Source organism: Mus musculus, chromosome X, assembly GCF_000001635.26.
Source record: "Mus musculus strain C57BL/6J chromosome X, GRCm38.p6 C57BL/6J".
NCBI lineage: Eukaryota > Metazoa > Chordata > Mammalia > Rodentia > Muridae > Mus > Mus musculus.
The window spans coordinates 37621672-37637547 of NC_000086.7; the positions used below are offsets into that span (position 1 = coordinate 37621672).

At 43.1% G+C, this 15876-nt stretch overlaps 1 protein-coding gene, 1 non-coding gene and 1 pseudogene across 2 annotated transcripts; all 3 read right to left on the reverse strand.

Annotated features, from left to right (window-relative positions):
- Positions 1-1759: 1759 nt before the first annotated feature.
- Rhox3g (reproductive homeobox 3G) lies at positions 1760-6468 on the reverse strand. The gene is made up of 4 exons (NM_001145406.3): positions 6418-6468; positions 5798-6167; positions 3032-3077; positions 1760-1882 (listed from the first exon to the last, which is right to left on the reverse strand). The coding sequence occupies exons 1-4, from the start codon at positions 6431-6433 to the stop codon at positions 1832-1834; spliced, it is 483 nt and encodes a 160-aa protein (NP_001138878.1). The 5' UTR covers positions 6434-6468; the 3' UTR covers positions 1760-1831.
- Dppa3-ps (developmental pluripotency-associated 3, pseudogene) lies at positions 3709-4526 on the reverse strand (annotated as a pseudogene).
- A 4065-nt stretch (positions 6469-10533) lies between the features above and the next one.
- Gm24493 lies at positions 10534-10676 on the reverse strand. Its single transcript, XR_003953173.1, has one exon. It is a non-coding gene; the product is annotated as a small nucleolar RNA SNORA67 (small nucleolar RNA).
- Positions 10677-15876: the final 5200 nt, after the last annotated feature.

The following is a 15876-nucleotide window of genomic DNA, read 5'->3' on the forward strand; positions in this document are numbered from 1 at the left end:
TTGTTCATCCAAATTGTGTCTTTTTATGGAGTAGTTAAGGCTATGAATCGTTAAAGGTGTTATTGAAAGGTGTGTGTTGATTGCAGCAGTTTTATTGTTCTTCTTTGTTTTGTGTGTGTGTAGTGCCATTTTGTGTTTCAGTAAACATAGCTTCACCTGTTCACTGTATAGAGTCTGTTGATGTGCTTATTTTTCTCCTCAGTCTGACATTTTGTCTCCAGTATTCTCTGTAGAGCTGGTTTGGTGGACATGAATTCTACCGTGCTTGTAACAAGGCCTTTTTTCTTTCTTTTACAATTTTGGTGTATAGTTTTGCTGGGGATAGTATTCTAGACTGACAGTTGCCATCTTTTAGAAATCATAATACCTTGCGCCAGGGTCTTCAGGATTTCCGAGTTTCCACTGAGGACTCTGGTGTTGTTCTAATGGACTTTTTCCTCTTTATATGAAAATTCCTTTTATTCACTTTTGGCTTTGATGCACCCTGCAGAGTTTCTTTTCCAGCTCAATTTGTTGTTTCTGATTTTTGTTTTCTAGCAAGAACTCCAGAAACGATCTATGAAAATACATCCTTTGTACATATCACAAAAATCACGTTTGAAATTGAGGCTTTCTGCTGGCTTCTTATACTTTATTTATGGACTCTAGGTTCTGAGAACAAACATCATCCCATGCCTCTCTCTGCTCCCTTAAGTGAAAGATGCCACTCTTGCATCTCTGTGAATGATCAGCCCATATTTCCAGGATGAGGAGTGAGGGGTAGAGCATGGAAGAAGGTGCAAGCAGCTGGGGTCTGAGTTTGACAGGGCAGCTAATCATGAATTCCAGCCCCACAGAAGATGTGGAGAGTGTCAGCTTCTACATCTGTAATGAACTCATTGGCAACTATGGTCTCTGGGAATAATGCATCTCAGAATCTTCCATGACTCTGGAAGATCTCAGGCACACAGTGCCATAGGGTGAATACATTGATGTACACTCAGTGTTCTTGGATTGTTGTTTTGTGAAACTGATTTATTTTAGTCCATGTAAAGTAGTCTCTCAGGAATATTATCACCAAAGTGACTTGCTTATAGGGATTTATAATTTAGAATAAACATAATTAACACAACAAGAATTTCTCTATTGTACTGAGGTATGATGTAAAATGTATTAATACGCTATATTATTTCAAGGAGATAATTGGACTCTGTGCTAAAGCAACTTTCCTACTAAGCCTATGGTGATAGAAGGAAAAGAGCAGATAAGAGATGTTCTCCTCATAATCTTGCAGAGCAGTGGGGACTTCTAATTTGTACCACACAGCCACCAGGACTTTTTCATAATTTCCTTTGCTTTCATTGTGAAAGGCTCTGCAATGAGAAAGTCCATACTTCTTCTGGTAAAATTATGTGACTTCGAACATGTTGATCTCTGAACTGGAGGCCATAATCCTGATGGTGAGGGCCAGTATCCTTCAGCTGGTATACTGCTGGCACATCCATGTAGGTAGAGTGTTTCAGAATTACCATGACCAGGACATGAACAAAGTTGTGTTCTTGAATTTTAAGCGGAAAGTGTTTACCAGGAACTATTTTAAAAGTTACAATATGGAAAAAACAGAGCTTATACATATATTTTACTAAATCAAAAGGCACATGGGACAATTATATTGAAAATTCATATTGTTATTGAAATATAATCGCTTCAGATATAAGAGTTTAATAACATATTGTTAGGAGAAGAAAGCAATTCATTTCTCTCTGTTGCCTTGGTGATATTTGCACTGCAGGGTTCCTCCACAGTCTTCATGAAAGATGTTCTGAGAAGCAGGAGGAGAACCTCTGAGACCTTATAGCCTCTTATACCACCTGTATTGTTCTCTCCTCTTCTGAAACCATCTCTACAATGAGTGAGAAGAATGAATTGGTTCAGAGCAGCAAACTTTTAGGACGATAATTGAAAAAAAAACATACCATATAAGTTCATATATCAGTGTTACTTGAACATGGTGTCTAACTCTTCTTTCTAATTTTGTGAGGCACTAAGGGGTTAGCAAGATGTTCAGCGCTTGCCTAGAATGTTGTAGACCCTGCTTTCCACAGCAGCACTGCAAAATAGTCCCAGAAAAGTATTCAAAGGTTGCTCACCTTGTTTCGCTCTCTACTGAATTCACATTTTTGCAAGTGAGCAGCATTTTCAGGCAGATGCACCAGCCTATTCACCAGCTTTATGAGTGCTGGGTTCAGCCATTCAGCTATGGCCTAACTAATATTCCTTCTGCAAGGATAAAATTTATGTTTGGTTTTGAGCATTTAAGATAGATTATGATTGTGCAGCTCCTAACTTCAGTATGATGTCACAGAGTAACTCTACCTTAAAACACCAGCATTGCAAGGAATTGCACATAGTTATGTATGTATGTCTGTATATGTATACATAATTAATGTAATCATCTCTACTAAATACCTGTGTTATAAGTTAAGACATCTGTATTTATAATTTACCTACAGAGTACATGTATGTGTAATAGGTATGTGTCTAAGAAATGAAAGTCGTTCAGTGCTCTTCTTTATTTGTTTAGGAAGTCACGTTCCATTTTGAAATATGCCCTTTGTGCATGGTGAGGCTTCCTTATTCCATGTCTACTCACAAAGACCTTAGAGCTGAAAAGTAACTTGGTACAGACAGCAGAGACAGCTCAGTGGCTAAGAGTCCTTGCTGCTCCTGCACATGGGCCAGAGTTTGCTTCCCAGTGTCTGAGCCAGGTGCATCAAGATGACCTCTAAATCCAGCTTCAGGGAATAAGTGTCCTCCTCTGGATTTTGTAAATCCAGCGTCAGGGAATAAATGTCCTCCTCTGGATTTTTTGGCACTTGGCCACATATTTTATACACAGAGACATACACATAGTAAAAATAAAAAAAAATCTTGAAAAATACTCTGAAACAGTTTTATGTTAACAATTTCATGGATAAGATGAATGCGGCCAAGACATAAGGCAAGTTGTAAACTGGCTGTCCTGCCAAACGTCTTTCTTTGGTTTACTGACCTTCACTATGGCTTCATTCACACCCATCCATCGGGCCAGTTGTTTTCTGAGGGTAAAATGATAGATGTTCAGTATTTACCGATATACATGAAAGAAAAAAATGTGAATCATCTTTTATATTTGCTTTAAAATGTTGGTCTCATTCCCCAACTTCTTTGACATTTATCTGGAAGGATTTGAAGATTTAAACAAATTCTATATGTAATTTTATTTATTATTAATGGACCGTTCATGCACATGAGCACCCACGCATGCCCCTAGAAAGCATTATTAAAAGCCACAACACAGGCGTCAACAACCTTAAGGAAATGCTGTCAATACTCTCTGTGGTGGTGTATGAGACCCTGCCTCTAAAAACAAGAGAAAAGCAAACAGAGCAATAGTTGCAAAGCAAATTCACACAGGAATGCTGTGAGAGGCCCTTTGTCAGGACAGAAGGTTAAACTCAAAAGAAGATGGATTAATAGGGAGGACAGGAAAATTTCTAATGTGCCATTAGTATAAGAGGACTTCCAATGTACAGAGTGTTGGGGAAAATGAAATGTTACATTTCTTTGAATTGCTCTTTGGGGGTGTGTATACACATACGCACACACTCCTATGCCCTAGTGAACGTGTAGATGTTAGAGGGCACCTACTGGAAGATAGTTTCCTTTTTCTTTTTTTTTTTTCAAGCTAACAAAAATGCTTTTATTACAAATTTCTGGAAATTAGAAAGTACATACTCCAAATTCTATTTACTTTATTCCTCAGCCCTGGGCCTCACAGCTTGAGGCTTCTAAACTTCACATAAATCTGGATCTTCGTGCATCCTATCTACAATTTAAAGGTTAACAAGTTAAGATTCCCAGCACCAGAAAAAGTTTAATCTTAAACAAAAAATAGCTTTCACATCTGTTGTGCGGCATCGTCGACAGCCAGGGCAGCGTACAATGTAAACTGTCCTAATTCTTCCCGATTTTCGCATTCTCAGAGGGATCCCATCTTTGATAATGGCAGAAAGTGCAGAGACATCTGAATGGCTCACTGCCCCGTTCAAACTCATTTCCTTCGAGCCTTTTTTGTCTCTGCTCAATCCGAACAAATCTTCTCATCTTTGCTATAGGGTCTTTCAGCACCGACAACAAAGTGCGGACCTTTCTCTTGGGAAAGGCGCTTTGAACTTCCCTCCGGATTTTTTCACTCTTGTTCTCCACAGGTACGGCTGCAATGCGGTTCCGGAGACTGCGCCTACGTGCGGACCGCTTGACACCGGGGTTTAGGGTTAGCTTTTTCATGACCTTTACTAGTGTTTCTGGTTGTAGGACGTCTGTATCATCGAAAGAGTCCTCTTCATCTTTCTTCTGAGGAGTTTCAGGGTCCTTCATTGGGTCGACTTTCTCTGATGGTTCCTCCATGGCGATGCGATGGGGCAGAAGCCTCAAAAGCTAGCTCGGAACAAGATTGCCTAGTCTTTGAAAAGACCTAAGACCAAGACCCAATTAGCAGTCAGTCTCTCCTTTTTCTATCATATGGAAGTGGATACTGGGGACAAAACTCTGGGTCTCCAGGTTAGTGGCAAGTACTTTTACCCACTGAACAATAATCTCACAAGCCTTGGGCAAGAAAATATCAAAAGCACTTCAGACAGAAAAGAAACAATCAAACAAATCCACAAAACAATCAAGGAACAAGAAAAACAACCCTCCATAGTACTGGCAATCGCTTCTTGAATTCCCAGAATGACAAGGATGGAAATTCAGACAATGGGTCCCTGTGAGTTCCAGGTGAGCTTGGACTACAGAGTGAGCAGACAAGAATAAACAGAAAGGGAAACCCAGCTAAGCTGAACATGCCTTAGATCTCAGCACAAAAGCTCTTCCACATGCTCAATATTAAGTCCTGGTTTTGTGGACCATATTCTGTGGCCAGTTTGGGGGGGGGGGAAGCAAAGCCAAAAAATCTAGGAGAATGTTGGGAGCCAGGCTTGGTGGAGCATGTTGTCTCAGCACTTGAGAGGCAAAGGTGGGAGGATGTCTGTGAGTTTGAGATCAGTCTGCTGCTATAATGTGAGTGCCAGACCAGGAAGGGATTCCTAGAGAGATCTTGGAGGTGGTCGGTAAGGAGAGAAATTTGTCAGTGAGTTTCTAATTATAAAACACTTAAAGGAAAAATACACGATGTACAGATATATCAAAAACGTTAAGAACAGCAGGATACCCCTCTGTAGTATGGCAAACATAGCTCAGCCTTGCATATCTCTTTAAAAAGAACCTAACTACATTAGGAGACATGGACTGAAGTTTTGTACTTGGACTCATGTGAATACTGTATGAAAATACCTTCAAGGTCATTTTGTATGACTCTTACCCCTACCTCGGAACCATAGTGGAGGACACTGGATCTGGCAGTCTGAATTTTCCAGGTGATTAGGATTTCAAGAGGCAAGAGTTTGTGGGGACTGACAAGATGGCTAAGTGGGTCCCTGTGCTTTCCGGATAGCCCTGATGTTCTCAGTTTGATGTCTTGGACCCACATGATGGATTATAAAACTGAACGCTGTAAGTGTCCTCTTGCCTCCTCATGTGCCAGGTGGTCCATATACTCACACACATGCAAATCCACCGACCCGCCACATGCCCACCCCCACCAAATAAATGAAGGTCTGTATTTAAAATATAAATTCAAAAACGAGGCTCTGTGGGGGAGCAGGGAGGAGGTCAATGGTCACCTCGGACCAGCACTTGCTCCCATCAAGTAGGAGAAAAGGCCAGGCAATCTCCTCACCTTGCTTCTAGACTGAGAAAATAATTCATCCGGAAAATTCTCTCCAGTTCGTCCAGCTGCCACTGGGTGAATCTATGGTGCAATCGACGTCGTGGCACCTGCCTTGGCGCTTCAGCCTGGTCACTCTCTCCTTCAACATGCTCAGGAATCTGCTCCCTCACTTCCTGCTCATTCTTCTCACCTCCCTTGGTGCCACCATCTTCCTTGTTCCTGTCTTCCTCTACAAGGCCTGCAGTGCCAGCAGCGGCGGGACTCTCTCCATTTAATGCTTCTTTTCCTCTACCCCTTGCGGCTGTGGCTCCCAATGCCGACTCCACCTGTCCTCCATCTTCCTCATTTCTTCCCTCTTCAGCCGGCAAAACCTTGGTACCTGGAGGTGGGAAAATAGAGAAAAGTCAACCTTGCCGCCAAAAGTAGGCAGCAAGTCACAGAGATGACAGCTGCCCATGGCGCCATTCCCGTCATGCCTCCCGAGCCACCTCCATGTCTCTCAGGGAGATAGTTATATCACCATTCCACCTACCTACTGACCATTCCAGCTACGTACTGACCATCTCCTGTACCCTCACCCTCATATACTACCCGAATGAACAAGTACTCGATGTTGTAACAGTCCATACCTTGGGTGCTGTCCATTTTAGTCTCACATCCGTTGACTGACCTTGAAGCTCTGTGGTAATACTGAGGTAGTTCCAGTAATAGAGCAGAGCGGTGACCATTGACCTGGAAGAGATTTCTTCCAGCCGGTTCCACATTACTATGTATCTAGTTAGAGATGGAACGTTCTGGCTTCATGCTCATCACCTGTTGCTATGGTGAGGTAGGTGCCCAGAAGTGCTATAATGAGGACCATTAGGTGCTCACCCTGAGGTGCCCTGGTGAGAGGAGTTTGTTGCTGGGATGAGCAGGGTATGTTTTCAGGGAGGACACAAACCTCGGGGAAGTAGAGATGCAGAAATAACCTTTGAAGCTGCATCTCAGCTGACTTCTCTGACCTTATTGAATTTTCGTCCTACCGAGGGGATGGTGGTCAACTGTAGAAGCCAAGTTGTGGGGAGCAAGAAAATATCTCCCAGTAACTCTGAAGCCCTTGAGGAAAATGTTTGTAGAACTACCTCTTGGTCTAGTGTTCCACATTGATTCCCTGGTAGGTGGCAGAGAAAAGAAGTTACATCGATGTGATTATCTAGGAGGCCTGTTCCTTTGGGCTATCACAGAAAGTGAACTTAGACCCTGTGGTGGTTTGAATGAGAATGACTGCCTATAGACACATATATTTGAATTCTAGGTCTCCAGTTGGTAGAAGTACTTGGGAAGGACTGGGGGCTATAGCCTTGTTAGAGGAGGTGTGGCTTTGTGGGAAGAGGCTTATTGTTAGGCGTGGGCTTTCAGGTTTCAAAGGCCCACACCATTCCAAATTAATACATGTCCCCTCTCTTGAAAGCCTGTTTGTGAAGAAGATACAAGCTCCCAGCTACTCCTCTAGTGCCATGCCTGCCTACCTGCTGCCGTGCTTCCTGCTATCATGATTGTGGATTCACCCTCTGAAACTCTAAGCAGGCCACCAGGTAAAGAGGAGGGTAGCTAACACAGAGCTTGTTGTGCTTCCATGCTCTGCCTTTAGAGGAGCTTGTGTAGACTTGCTGGTCCTGCTGGCTCAGAAGAATGATCAGAGGGCTCAACTTCAACAGGGCTTGTGGTGCAGGGATTCAGGTAGGTTAGTAGTACTGTCAAGTTTTGGTAAGTACTGGTAAAAGCTATGAGACTTGTCATACCTGTGCTGACCTTTGTCATATTTGTCTCAAAGGCACACACACACACACACACACACACACACACACACACACACACACAGAACTCTGAGAAAGCGTGCTTTTATACCTGGGTCTCTATCCCAGGACTGTCTGTCAAGCAGACCCTGTGTTGGTATGTGCTCAGACTCGTCCCAATGCAGCCACATTTTCCCAACATTTTCTGCTCACTCTTAAAATAGAAGGCCCTGCACCACTATCATGTTTCCACACTGTCCCTAGTGTAGGGTGGGAATATCCTGGAGCCCTGGAGTTTTCCTTGAGTAAGACTTAGCTCACAGCTCTGATAACTACCTCACAACGAAGCCTACATGTGTCTCTTTTCTAGTTTTTCTGCTCTCTTTGCTCTAAATCCCATCATTGCTTGTGTCCAGCACAGGAGAATTGTTTTTTTCTAGACCTAGTCTAGTCAAAACAGTAAAGACATACATTTCAGGGCTAGGGCTGTAGCTCAGTTTGCATTGTCCTTACCCAGCATGCTTAAAGTCACATGATCTCTGAACTGCACTGTAATGCTATCCTGTGAGGAGGTAGATGCCAGGGCCATGCTAGTGTACAGAGTGAGTTTGTGTTCAGAGAGGGACATATGACCGCATCTAAAAATAGAAAATGACACTCTTTCTAAAAAAAGACAACCATTTCTTTCCCCGTTTATGATTCTTGAATCTACAGTTATGAATTGTGCATGGAGCCTGCTTTAATTTTTAAAATTTACTGACAAGTGTTGTTTTCACTTATTATATCATCTATGTGGAGAATATTTCCTGTATGTTTGTAAACAATATGTATATTGCTGCTTGGGGTTAGAACATCCACTTTATCTATTGTGCTTTATTATGGTGAGTTTCCCTTTCCTTGGGATGCTCTATTTTTATTATACATTATCAAAATAATATATTGCAATCTATATCATTTTACAATTGCCCATCTCTCACTTCATATTGTTATTCTATGTCCCTTCTTTTAAAACTATTTTTGAGACAGTCTTCGGTAGGCATCTCCAGAATGTTAATCTGTTCCTCCTGCTTCCTCCTCCTGGTTTCTGGGATAATGGCAATTGCTACCATCCTCTGTCCTTTTTGAATAATTGTTCTGGTCACATCTAGAAATATCCATCCACGGGCTCCTTTCACTGCCTTAAATATACTGTTCACAGTACTTCCTGGCCCCCATGTTCATGAGGGTGCTCTTCCTTATATTTACGTGTCTTTGCATAAGGTGCTTCTTCTTTGCTGCTGTTGTCAAGCAATCCTTTTCTTTATCAGGAGCAGGAGAGCCTTAGTGTCAATCTCAAGTTTAGGGTGCTTTAATGAGGTTAGGATTTTTCCTTGGCTAATGGTGTAGGATTTGCAGTATTTACACATTTTGCCATTATTTCTCCAAGTCTTCATTTCCCCCCTTCCTCTAGACCTTCAAATTCTTGGGCATTGTACTCAAGGGTTCTCACAATTTTTCTTTTTAAATTTATATTTTATTTCCTTGTATTATGGGATGTATGCCATGGCACATACCCACAAACCATAGGACAAACTGTGGGAATCAGTTCTGTCATACTGTGAGGAACCTGGGCACCAAACTCAGGACACCAAGCTTGGATGCAAACATCTTTACCCATGGATGCATCCTGGTAACCCCTACATTTTTCTTTTCCTAAGGTACTTGTGCCACTCTCCCTACCCATCCAATCCCACACTTCCCAGTACTTTCAAAATCTTCTTCTTCATTCCTCAGACTGAGTACTCTCAACTGACCCATCTTCAAGACTACCCTCTTCTCTTATTTCCATTTCTCAGACTGAGTACTCTCAACTGACCAATCTTCTAGACTAACCAGTTCTATTATTGGCTGCTGCAGTGATTTTTATTCAATATAGTTATTTGTCTTTACTTTATGAATAATGCTGTTAGGATATATACTTTTAATTCATTTATTTATTGCTGAGGGGAAGGGACCAGTGCTTCCTATGTGGATATCAAAGGACAACTTTCTCTCCTTCCATTATTTGGGTCCTGGGTATGGAAATCGGGTCATTAGAACTGCTGGTAAGATATTTTATTTTCACAGCTACCTCATGAGTCCTTATGTTATTTTTTATTTATAGATTTTTTTATTTTTTATTTCTTCTGAATTTTTATTTGTTATTGGAAAACAGTTTGATAACCTTTGTCAACACTTTTCTCATGAGTTCCTCTAATTCCTTTTTTATAAATTCCATTAATTTTTTACAACATTTATAGTGGAAGTATTAAAAGCTTAGTGTTTCAATCTGAATACATGACTGACTTCTCTCTTTTAATTAAAAACAATTTCACCCTATGCATGTGTTGTCTGTCCATGTGTTTACACATGTATTTTCAAGATAGGAACCCATCTGTTCACAAGGCTGGGCAGAGGTCAACATTGAGCGACAACCTCTAGCTTTGCATATTATTGTAAGTTTTTTTTTAAATTTATTTTTGTTGTTAACAGCTGAGCCATCTCTCCATCCCATATAGCTGTGTCTTGTGAGACTATGCCGGGGCCTAGCAAACAGATAAGTAGATGCTCACAGTTATCTATTTGATGGATCACATGGCCCCCAATTTAGGAGCTAGAGAAAGTACCCAAGGAGCTAAAGGGATCTGCAACCCTATAGGTGGAACAACAATATGAACTAGCCAGTACCCCGGAGCTCTTTATTTTAACTGCATATGTATAAGAAGATGGCCTAGTCGGCCATCACTGGAAAGAGAGGCCCACTGGACATGCAAACTTTATATACCCCAGTACAGAGGAACACCAGGGACAAAAAGAGGGAGATGGTGAGTAGGGGAGAGGGGAAGGTATGGGGGACTTTTGGGATACCATTGAAAATGTAAATTAGGAAAATGCATAATAAAAATATATAAAAATTTATTTTTGTTATTTTTTTCTTTTTTTCTGCATACATGTAGGCAGCCAGAGGAGGGCTAAGGAAACAAGTGTTCCTTGATCAGCAGAGACCTCAGACATGCCTGGTTTTCTTCCAACTTGCTACATTCCTGAAAAAGGCACATACTCAGACCATTGGAGAGGGAATCACCTTGGACTATTTTTGTTATTTTAACTGCAAGTGTGTGTGTGTGTGTGTGTGTGTGTGTGTGTGTGTACAGATGCCTACAGAGGCAGACTGTTGTGTTTCTTGGAGGTGAAGTGAGAAGTGGTTGTGAGCCTCCTGGTGCAGGAGGTCGACAGGAGTCTATCTGAGTCCTCTGGAAGACAAGTACATACTCTCCAGACTCTTGATTTTCATTTATCAATGATGTGCATATATGTGGGCCTGAGGGTGGTTTGTGCACATATATGTGGATGGCTGTAAAAACCAGAAGAGTGTCAGATCACATGGAGCTTAGTTACACTGCATTTTGACTGTCTGTTTTGTGTGCTGGGATTCAAGCTTAGGCCCTCTGCAAGAGCAGCATGTACTCTTACTGCAGAGACATCTCTCTAGCCAGCCCTAGGTTAGCCTCTTCTGGATCCCATTATGTCTCTAAACGTCAGCCCATAGTTATAACTTGGCAGGATGACCAGCACCCTCTTTGAAGCCAACTTTCTCGGTCTCAGAACCCAGACTGAAATGTTGGCTACTGTTTTACATCTAGGTTGGGGGTCACAATCATGTCTTCCTGCTGGCTGGCAGTCACTTTCCCTACTGAACCATTTCCCAGCCCCACATTTAAAAGTGAGATGGAGGCCTCATTTAGTGCATGCAGGCTGTTCTTGAACTTGCTGTGTGGCCAACGAGGGCCACTTCATTCAAAAGTCCACTTCTGAAGTGCTGTGATTACAGCTCCTGGCCATGGTGCTCAGCACTTGTTGTGTCTACCCTCACTTCCCTATGGAAGGACTCCACTGTCTGTACCACTGCATGATAGCTTTCCTTCATTTTCATTTAAAACATTTAATCGAATTTTTTAAATGAATGGAAGAGAATGAAATATTTGCAAGGAAAGTGGAGATCCTCTGAACTATCAGAACCAAGAAAAGTCACATCTGCCTTGTCTGATTAAATGACATTGCCTTGGTAATTTAGACATATTCCTTAAAGGTCTCAGAAGACACTTGATACAGATATATTGAGAACTCAGCTCTTTGTTGGAAATGCAAGGGCTGAGGGACTAAGTGTGTAATAACAGCATGATGGTGGAAGCTAAACCTAAGACCTATGACAGAATTAACTGTTGTCTCATGCCACATATGGCCCCAAAGGTTCACAGAAAAAAATGAAGGCAAGGAAAATAATTGGGAGGAATGTACTTCCTACATCATTGCTTGTGTCCTGTGAACCCTGTGGGTTGTCTCAAATGAAGGGTCTGTCAGAGTTCAGGGCTGGAGTGAAATCTTGAGAAGGGGCCAGGGTGGCATGCATCACCTTTGTTTGGAAGAGACTGCTGTTTCTCCTTGGGTCCTGCATCATCTCTCTTGTAAATTTGCATGGGATAAGAGTCATGGTGACTGGCTTGGGAGGCGGCCTCAGCCTCAGCAGCAGCGGTCGCCATCTGGGTTCCAGGACTCCGCGGGACCTAGAAAATTAGTCTGAACAGGTTAGAGGGTGCGCCAGAGAACCGGACAGCTTCTGGGACAGGCAGAAGCACAGAGCCGCTGAGGCAGCACCCTTGGCGGGCCGCAGACAACCGGCCACCATCCGGACCAGAGGACAGGTGTCCGCCTGGCTTGGGAGGCGGCCTCAGCCGCAGCAGCAGCGGTCGCCATCTTGGTTCCGGGACTCAGGAGAACTTAGGAAATTAGTCTGAACAGGTCAGAGTGTTCGCCAGAGAACCGGACAGCTTCTGGGACAGGCAGAAGCACAGAGCCGCTGAGGCAGCACCCTTGGCGGGCCGCAGACAGCCGGCCACCGTCCGGACCAGAGGACAGGTGTCCGCCTGGCTTGGGAGGTGGCCTCAGCCTCAGCAGCAGCAGTCGCCATCTGGGTTCCGGGACTCCGAGGGACCTAGGAAATTAGTCTGAACAAGTTAGAGGGTGCGCCAGAGAACCGGACAGCTTCTGGGACAGGCAGAAGCACAGAGCCGCTGAGGCAGCACCCTTGGTGGGCCGCAGACAGCCGGCCACCGTCCGGACCAGAGGACAGGTGTCCGCCTGGCTCAGGAGGCGGCCTCAGCCTCAGGAGCAGCGGTCGCCATCTTGGTTCCAGGACTCCCTGGAACTTAGGAATTTAGTCTGCACAGGTGAGAGTCTGCACCACAGAAGCTGACAGCTTCTGGGAACTGCCAAAGCAACACAGCTTCTGAGAGAGGCCCTGTTTTGGGCCTTCTTCTTCGACCAGGAGGAGGTCCAAAAACAAGATATCTGCGCGCCTTCCCTGTAAGAGAGCTTGCCAGCAGAGCGTGCTCTGAGCACTGAAACTCAGAGGAGAGAATCTGTCTCCCAGGTCTGCTGAGAGACGGTAACAGAATCACCAGAAGAACAATCTCTAAACAGAGTCAACTATAACTACTAACTCCAGAGATTACCAGATGGCGAAAGGTAAACGTAGGAATCCTACTAACAGGAACCAAGACCACTCACCAACATCAGAACCCAGCACTCCCACTTCGCCCACTCCAGGGCACCCCAACACACCCGAAAACCTAGACCTAGATTTAAAAGCATATCTCATGATGATGGTAGAGGACATCAAGAAGGACTTTAATAAATCACTTAAAGAAATACAGGAGAACACTGCTAAAGAGTTACAAGTCCTTAAAGAAAAACAGGAAAACACAATCAAACAGGTAGAAGTCCTTACAGAAAAAGAGGAAAAAACATACAAACAGGTGATGGAAATGAACAAAACCATACTAGACCTAAAAAGGGAAGTAGACACAATAAAGAAAACTCAAAGTGAGGCAACACTGGAGATAGAAACCCTAGGAAAGAAATCTGGAACCATAGATTTGAGCATCAGCAACAGAATACAAGAGATGGAAGAGAGAATCTCAGGTGCAGAAGATTCCATAGAGAACATCGGCACAACAATCAAAGAAAATGGAAAATGCAAAAAGATCCTAACTCAAAATATCCAGGAAATCCAGGACACAATGAGAAGACCAAACCTACGGATAATAGGAGTGGATGAGAATGAAGATTTTCAACTCAAAGGACCAGCAAACATCGTCAACAAAATTATTGAAGAAAACTTCCCAAATATAAAGAAAGAGATACCTATGAACATACAAGAAGCCTACAGAACTCCAAATAGACTGGACCAGAAAAGAAATTCCTCCCGACACATAATAATCAGAACAACAAATGCACTAAATAAAGATAGAATACTAAAAGCAGTAAGGGAAAAAGGTCAAGTAACATACAAAGGCAAGCCTATCAGAATTACACCAGATTTTTCACCAGAGACTATGAAAGCCAGAAGAGCCTGGACAGATGTTATACAGACACTAAGAGAACACAAATTCCAGCCCAGGCTACTATACCCAGCCAAACTCTCAATTACCATAGATGGAGAAACCAAAGTATTCCACGACAAAACCAAATTCACACATTATCTCTCCACGAATCCAGCCCTTCAAAGGTTAATAACAGAAAAAAACCAATACAAGAACGGGAACAATGCCCTAGAAAAAACAAGAAGGTAATCCCTCAACAAACCTAAAAGAAGACAGCCACAAGAACAGAATGCCAACTTTAACAACAAAAATAACAGGAAGCAACAATTACTTTTCCCTAATATCTCTTAACATCAATGGTCTCAACTCCCCAATAAAAAGACATAGATTAACAAACTGGCTACACAAACAAGACCCAACATTTTGCTGTTTACAGGAGACACATCTCAGAGAAAGAGATAGACACTACCTCAGAATAAAAGGCTGGAAAACAATTTTCCAAGCAAATGGTATGAAGAAACAAGCTGGAGTAGCCATCCTAATATCTGATAAGATTGACTTCCAACCCAAAGTCATCAAAAAAGACAAGGAGGGGCACTTCGTTCTCATCAAAGGTAAAATCCTCCAAGAGGAACTCTCAATTCTGAATATCTATGCTCCAAATACAAGGGCAGCCACATTCATTAAAGAAACTTTAGTAAAGCTCAAAGCACACATTGCACCTCACACAATAATAGTGGGAGACTTCAACACACCACTTTCACCAATGGACAGATCATGGAAACAGAAACTAAACAGGGACACACTGAAACTAACAGAAGTGATGAAACAAATGGATCTGACAGATATCTACAGAACATTTTATCCTAAAACAAAAGGATATACCTTCTTCTCAGCACCTCATGGTACCTTCTCCAAAATTGACCACATAATAGGTCACAAAACAGGCCTCAACAGATTCAAAAATATTGAAATTGTCCCATGTATCCTATCAGATCACCATGCACTAAGGCTGATCTTTAATAACAAAAAAAATAACAGAAAGCCAACACTCACGTGGAAACTGAACAACACTCTTCTCAATGATACCTTGGTCAAGGAAGGAATAAAGAAAGAAATTAAAGACTTTTTTGAGTTTAATGAAAATGAAGCCACAACGTACCCAAACCTTTGGGACACAATGAAAGCATTTCTAAGAGGGAAACCCATAGCTCTGAGTGCCTCCAAGAAGAAACGGGAGAGAGCACATACTAGCAGCTTGACAACACATCTAAAAGCTCTAGAAAAAAAGGAAGCAAATTCACCCCCCGTTCTTCTCTGCTAACACCCCCTGTTCTGCTCTACTGACCCCCATTTTCTCTGCTGACACCCCCTTCTGCTCTGCTGACACCCCCTATTCTACTCTGATGCCCCATCCTGCTCTGTTGACCCCCATTCTTCTCTGCTGACACCCCCATTTTGCTCTGATGACCTTCCATTTTCCTCTGCTGAACCCCACTCTGCTGACACCCCCCATTCTTCTCTGCTGACACCCCCCGTTCTGCTCTACTGACCCCCGTTTTTCTCTGCTGACACCCCCATTCTGCTCTGCTGACCACCAATTCTGCTCTCCTGCCCCCCATTCTGCTATCCTGACACCCCCTATTCTGCTGATGCTCCCATTCAGCTCTGCTGACTCCCATTCTGCTCTACTGACACCCCCATTCTGCTCTGCTGACCCCCCATTCTGCTCTACTGATACCCCCCGTTCTTCTCTGCTGACACCCCCGTTTTGCTCTGATGACCTTCCATTTTCCTCTGCTGAACCCCACTCTGCTGACACCCCCCATTCTTCTCTGCTAACACCCCCCCGTTCTGCTCTACTGACCCCCATTTCTCTGCTGACACCCCCTTCTGCTCTGCTGACACC

Bases quoted from the DNA above. Each gene is read 5' to 3' on its own strand.
- Rhox3g (NM_001145406.3), bottom strand. The intron at 3,078-5,797 runs GTGAGGAGATTG...TTTTACCCTCAG, and splicing joins TTTCTCAGTCTAGAAGCAAG to AAAACAACTGGCCCGATGGA. The intron at 1,883-3,031 runs GTCAGTAAACCA...CACTCATTGTAG, and splicing joins TGAATGAAGCCATAGTGAAG to AGATGGTTTCAGAAGAGGAG.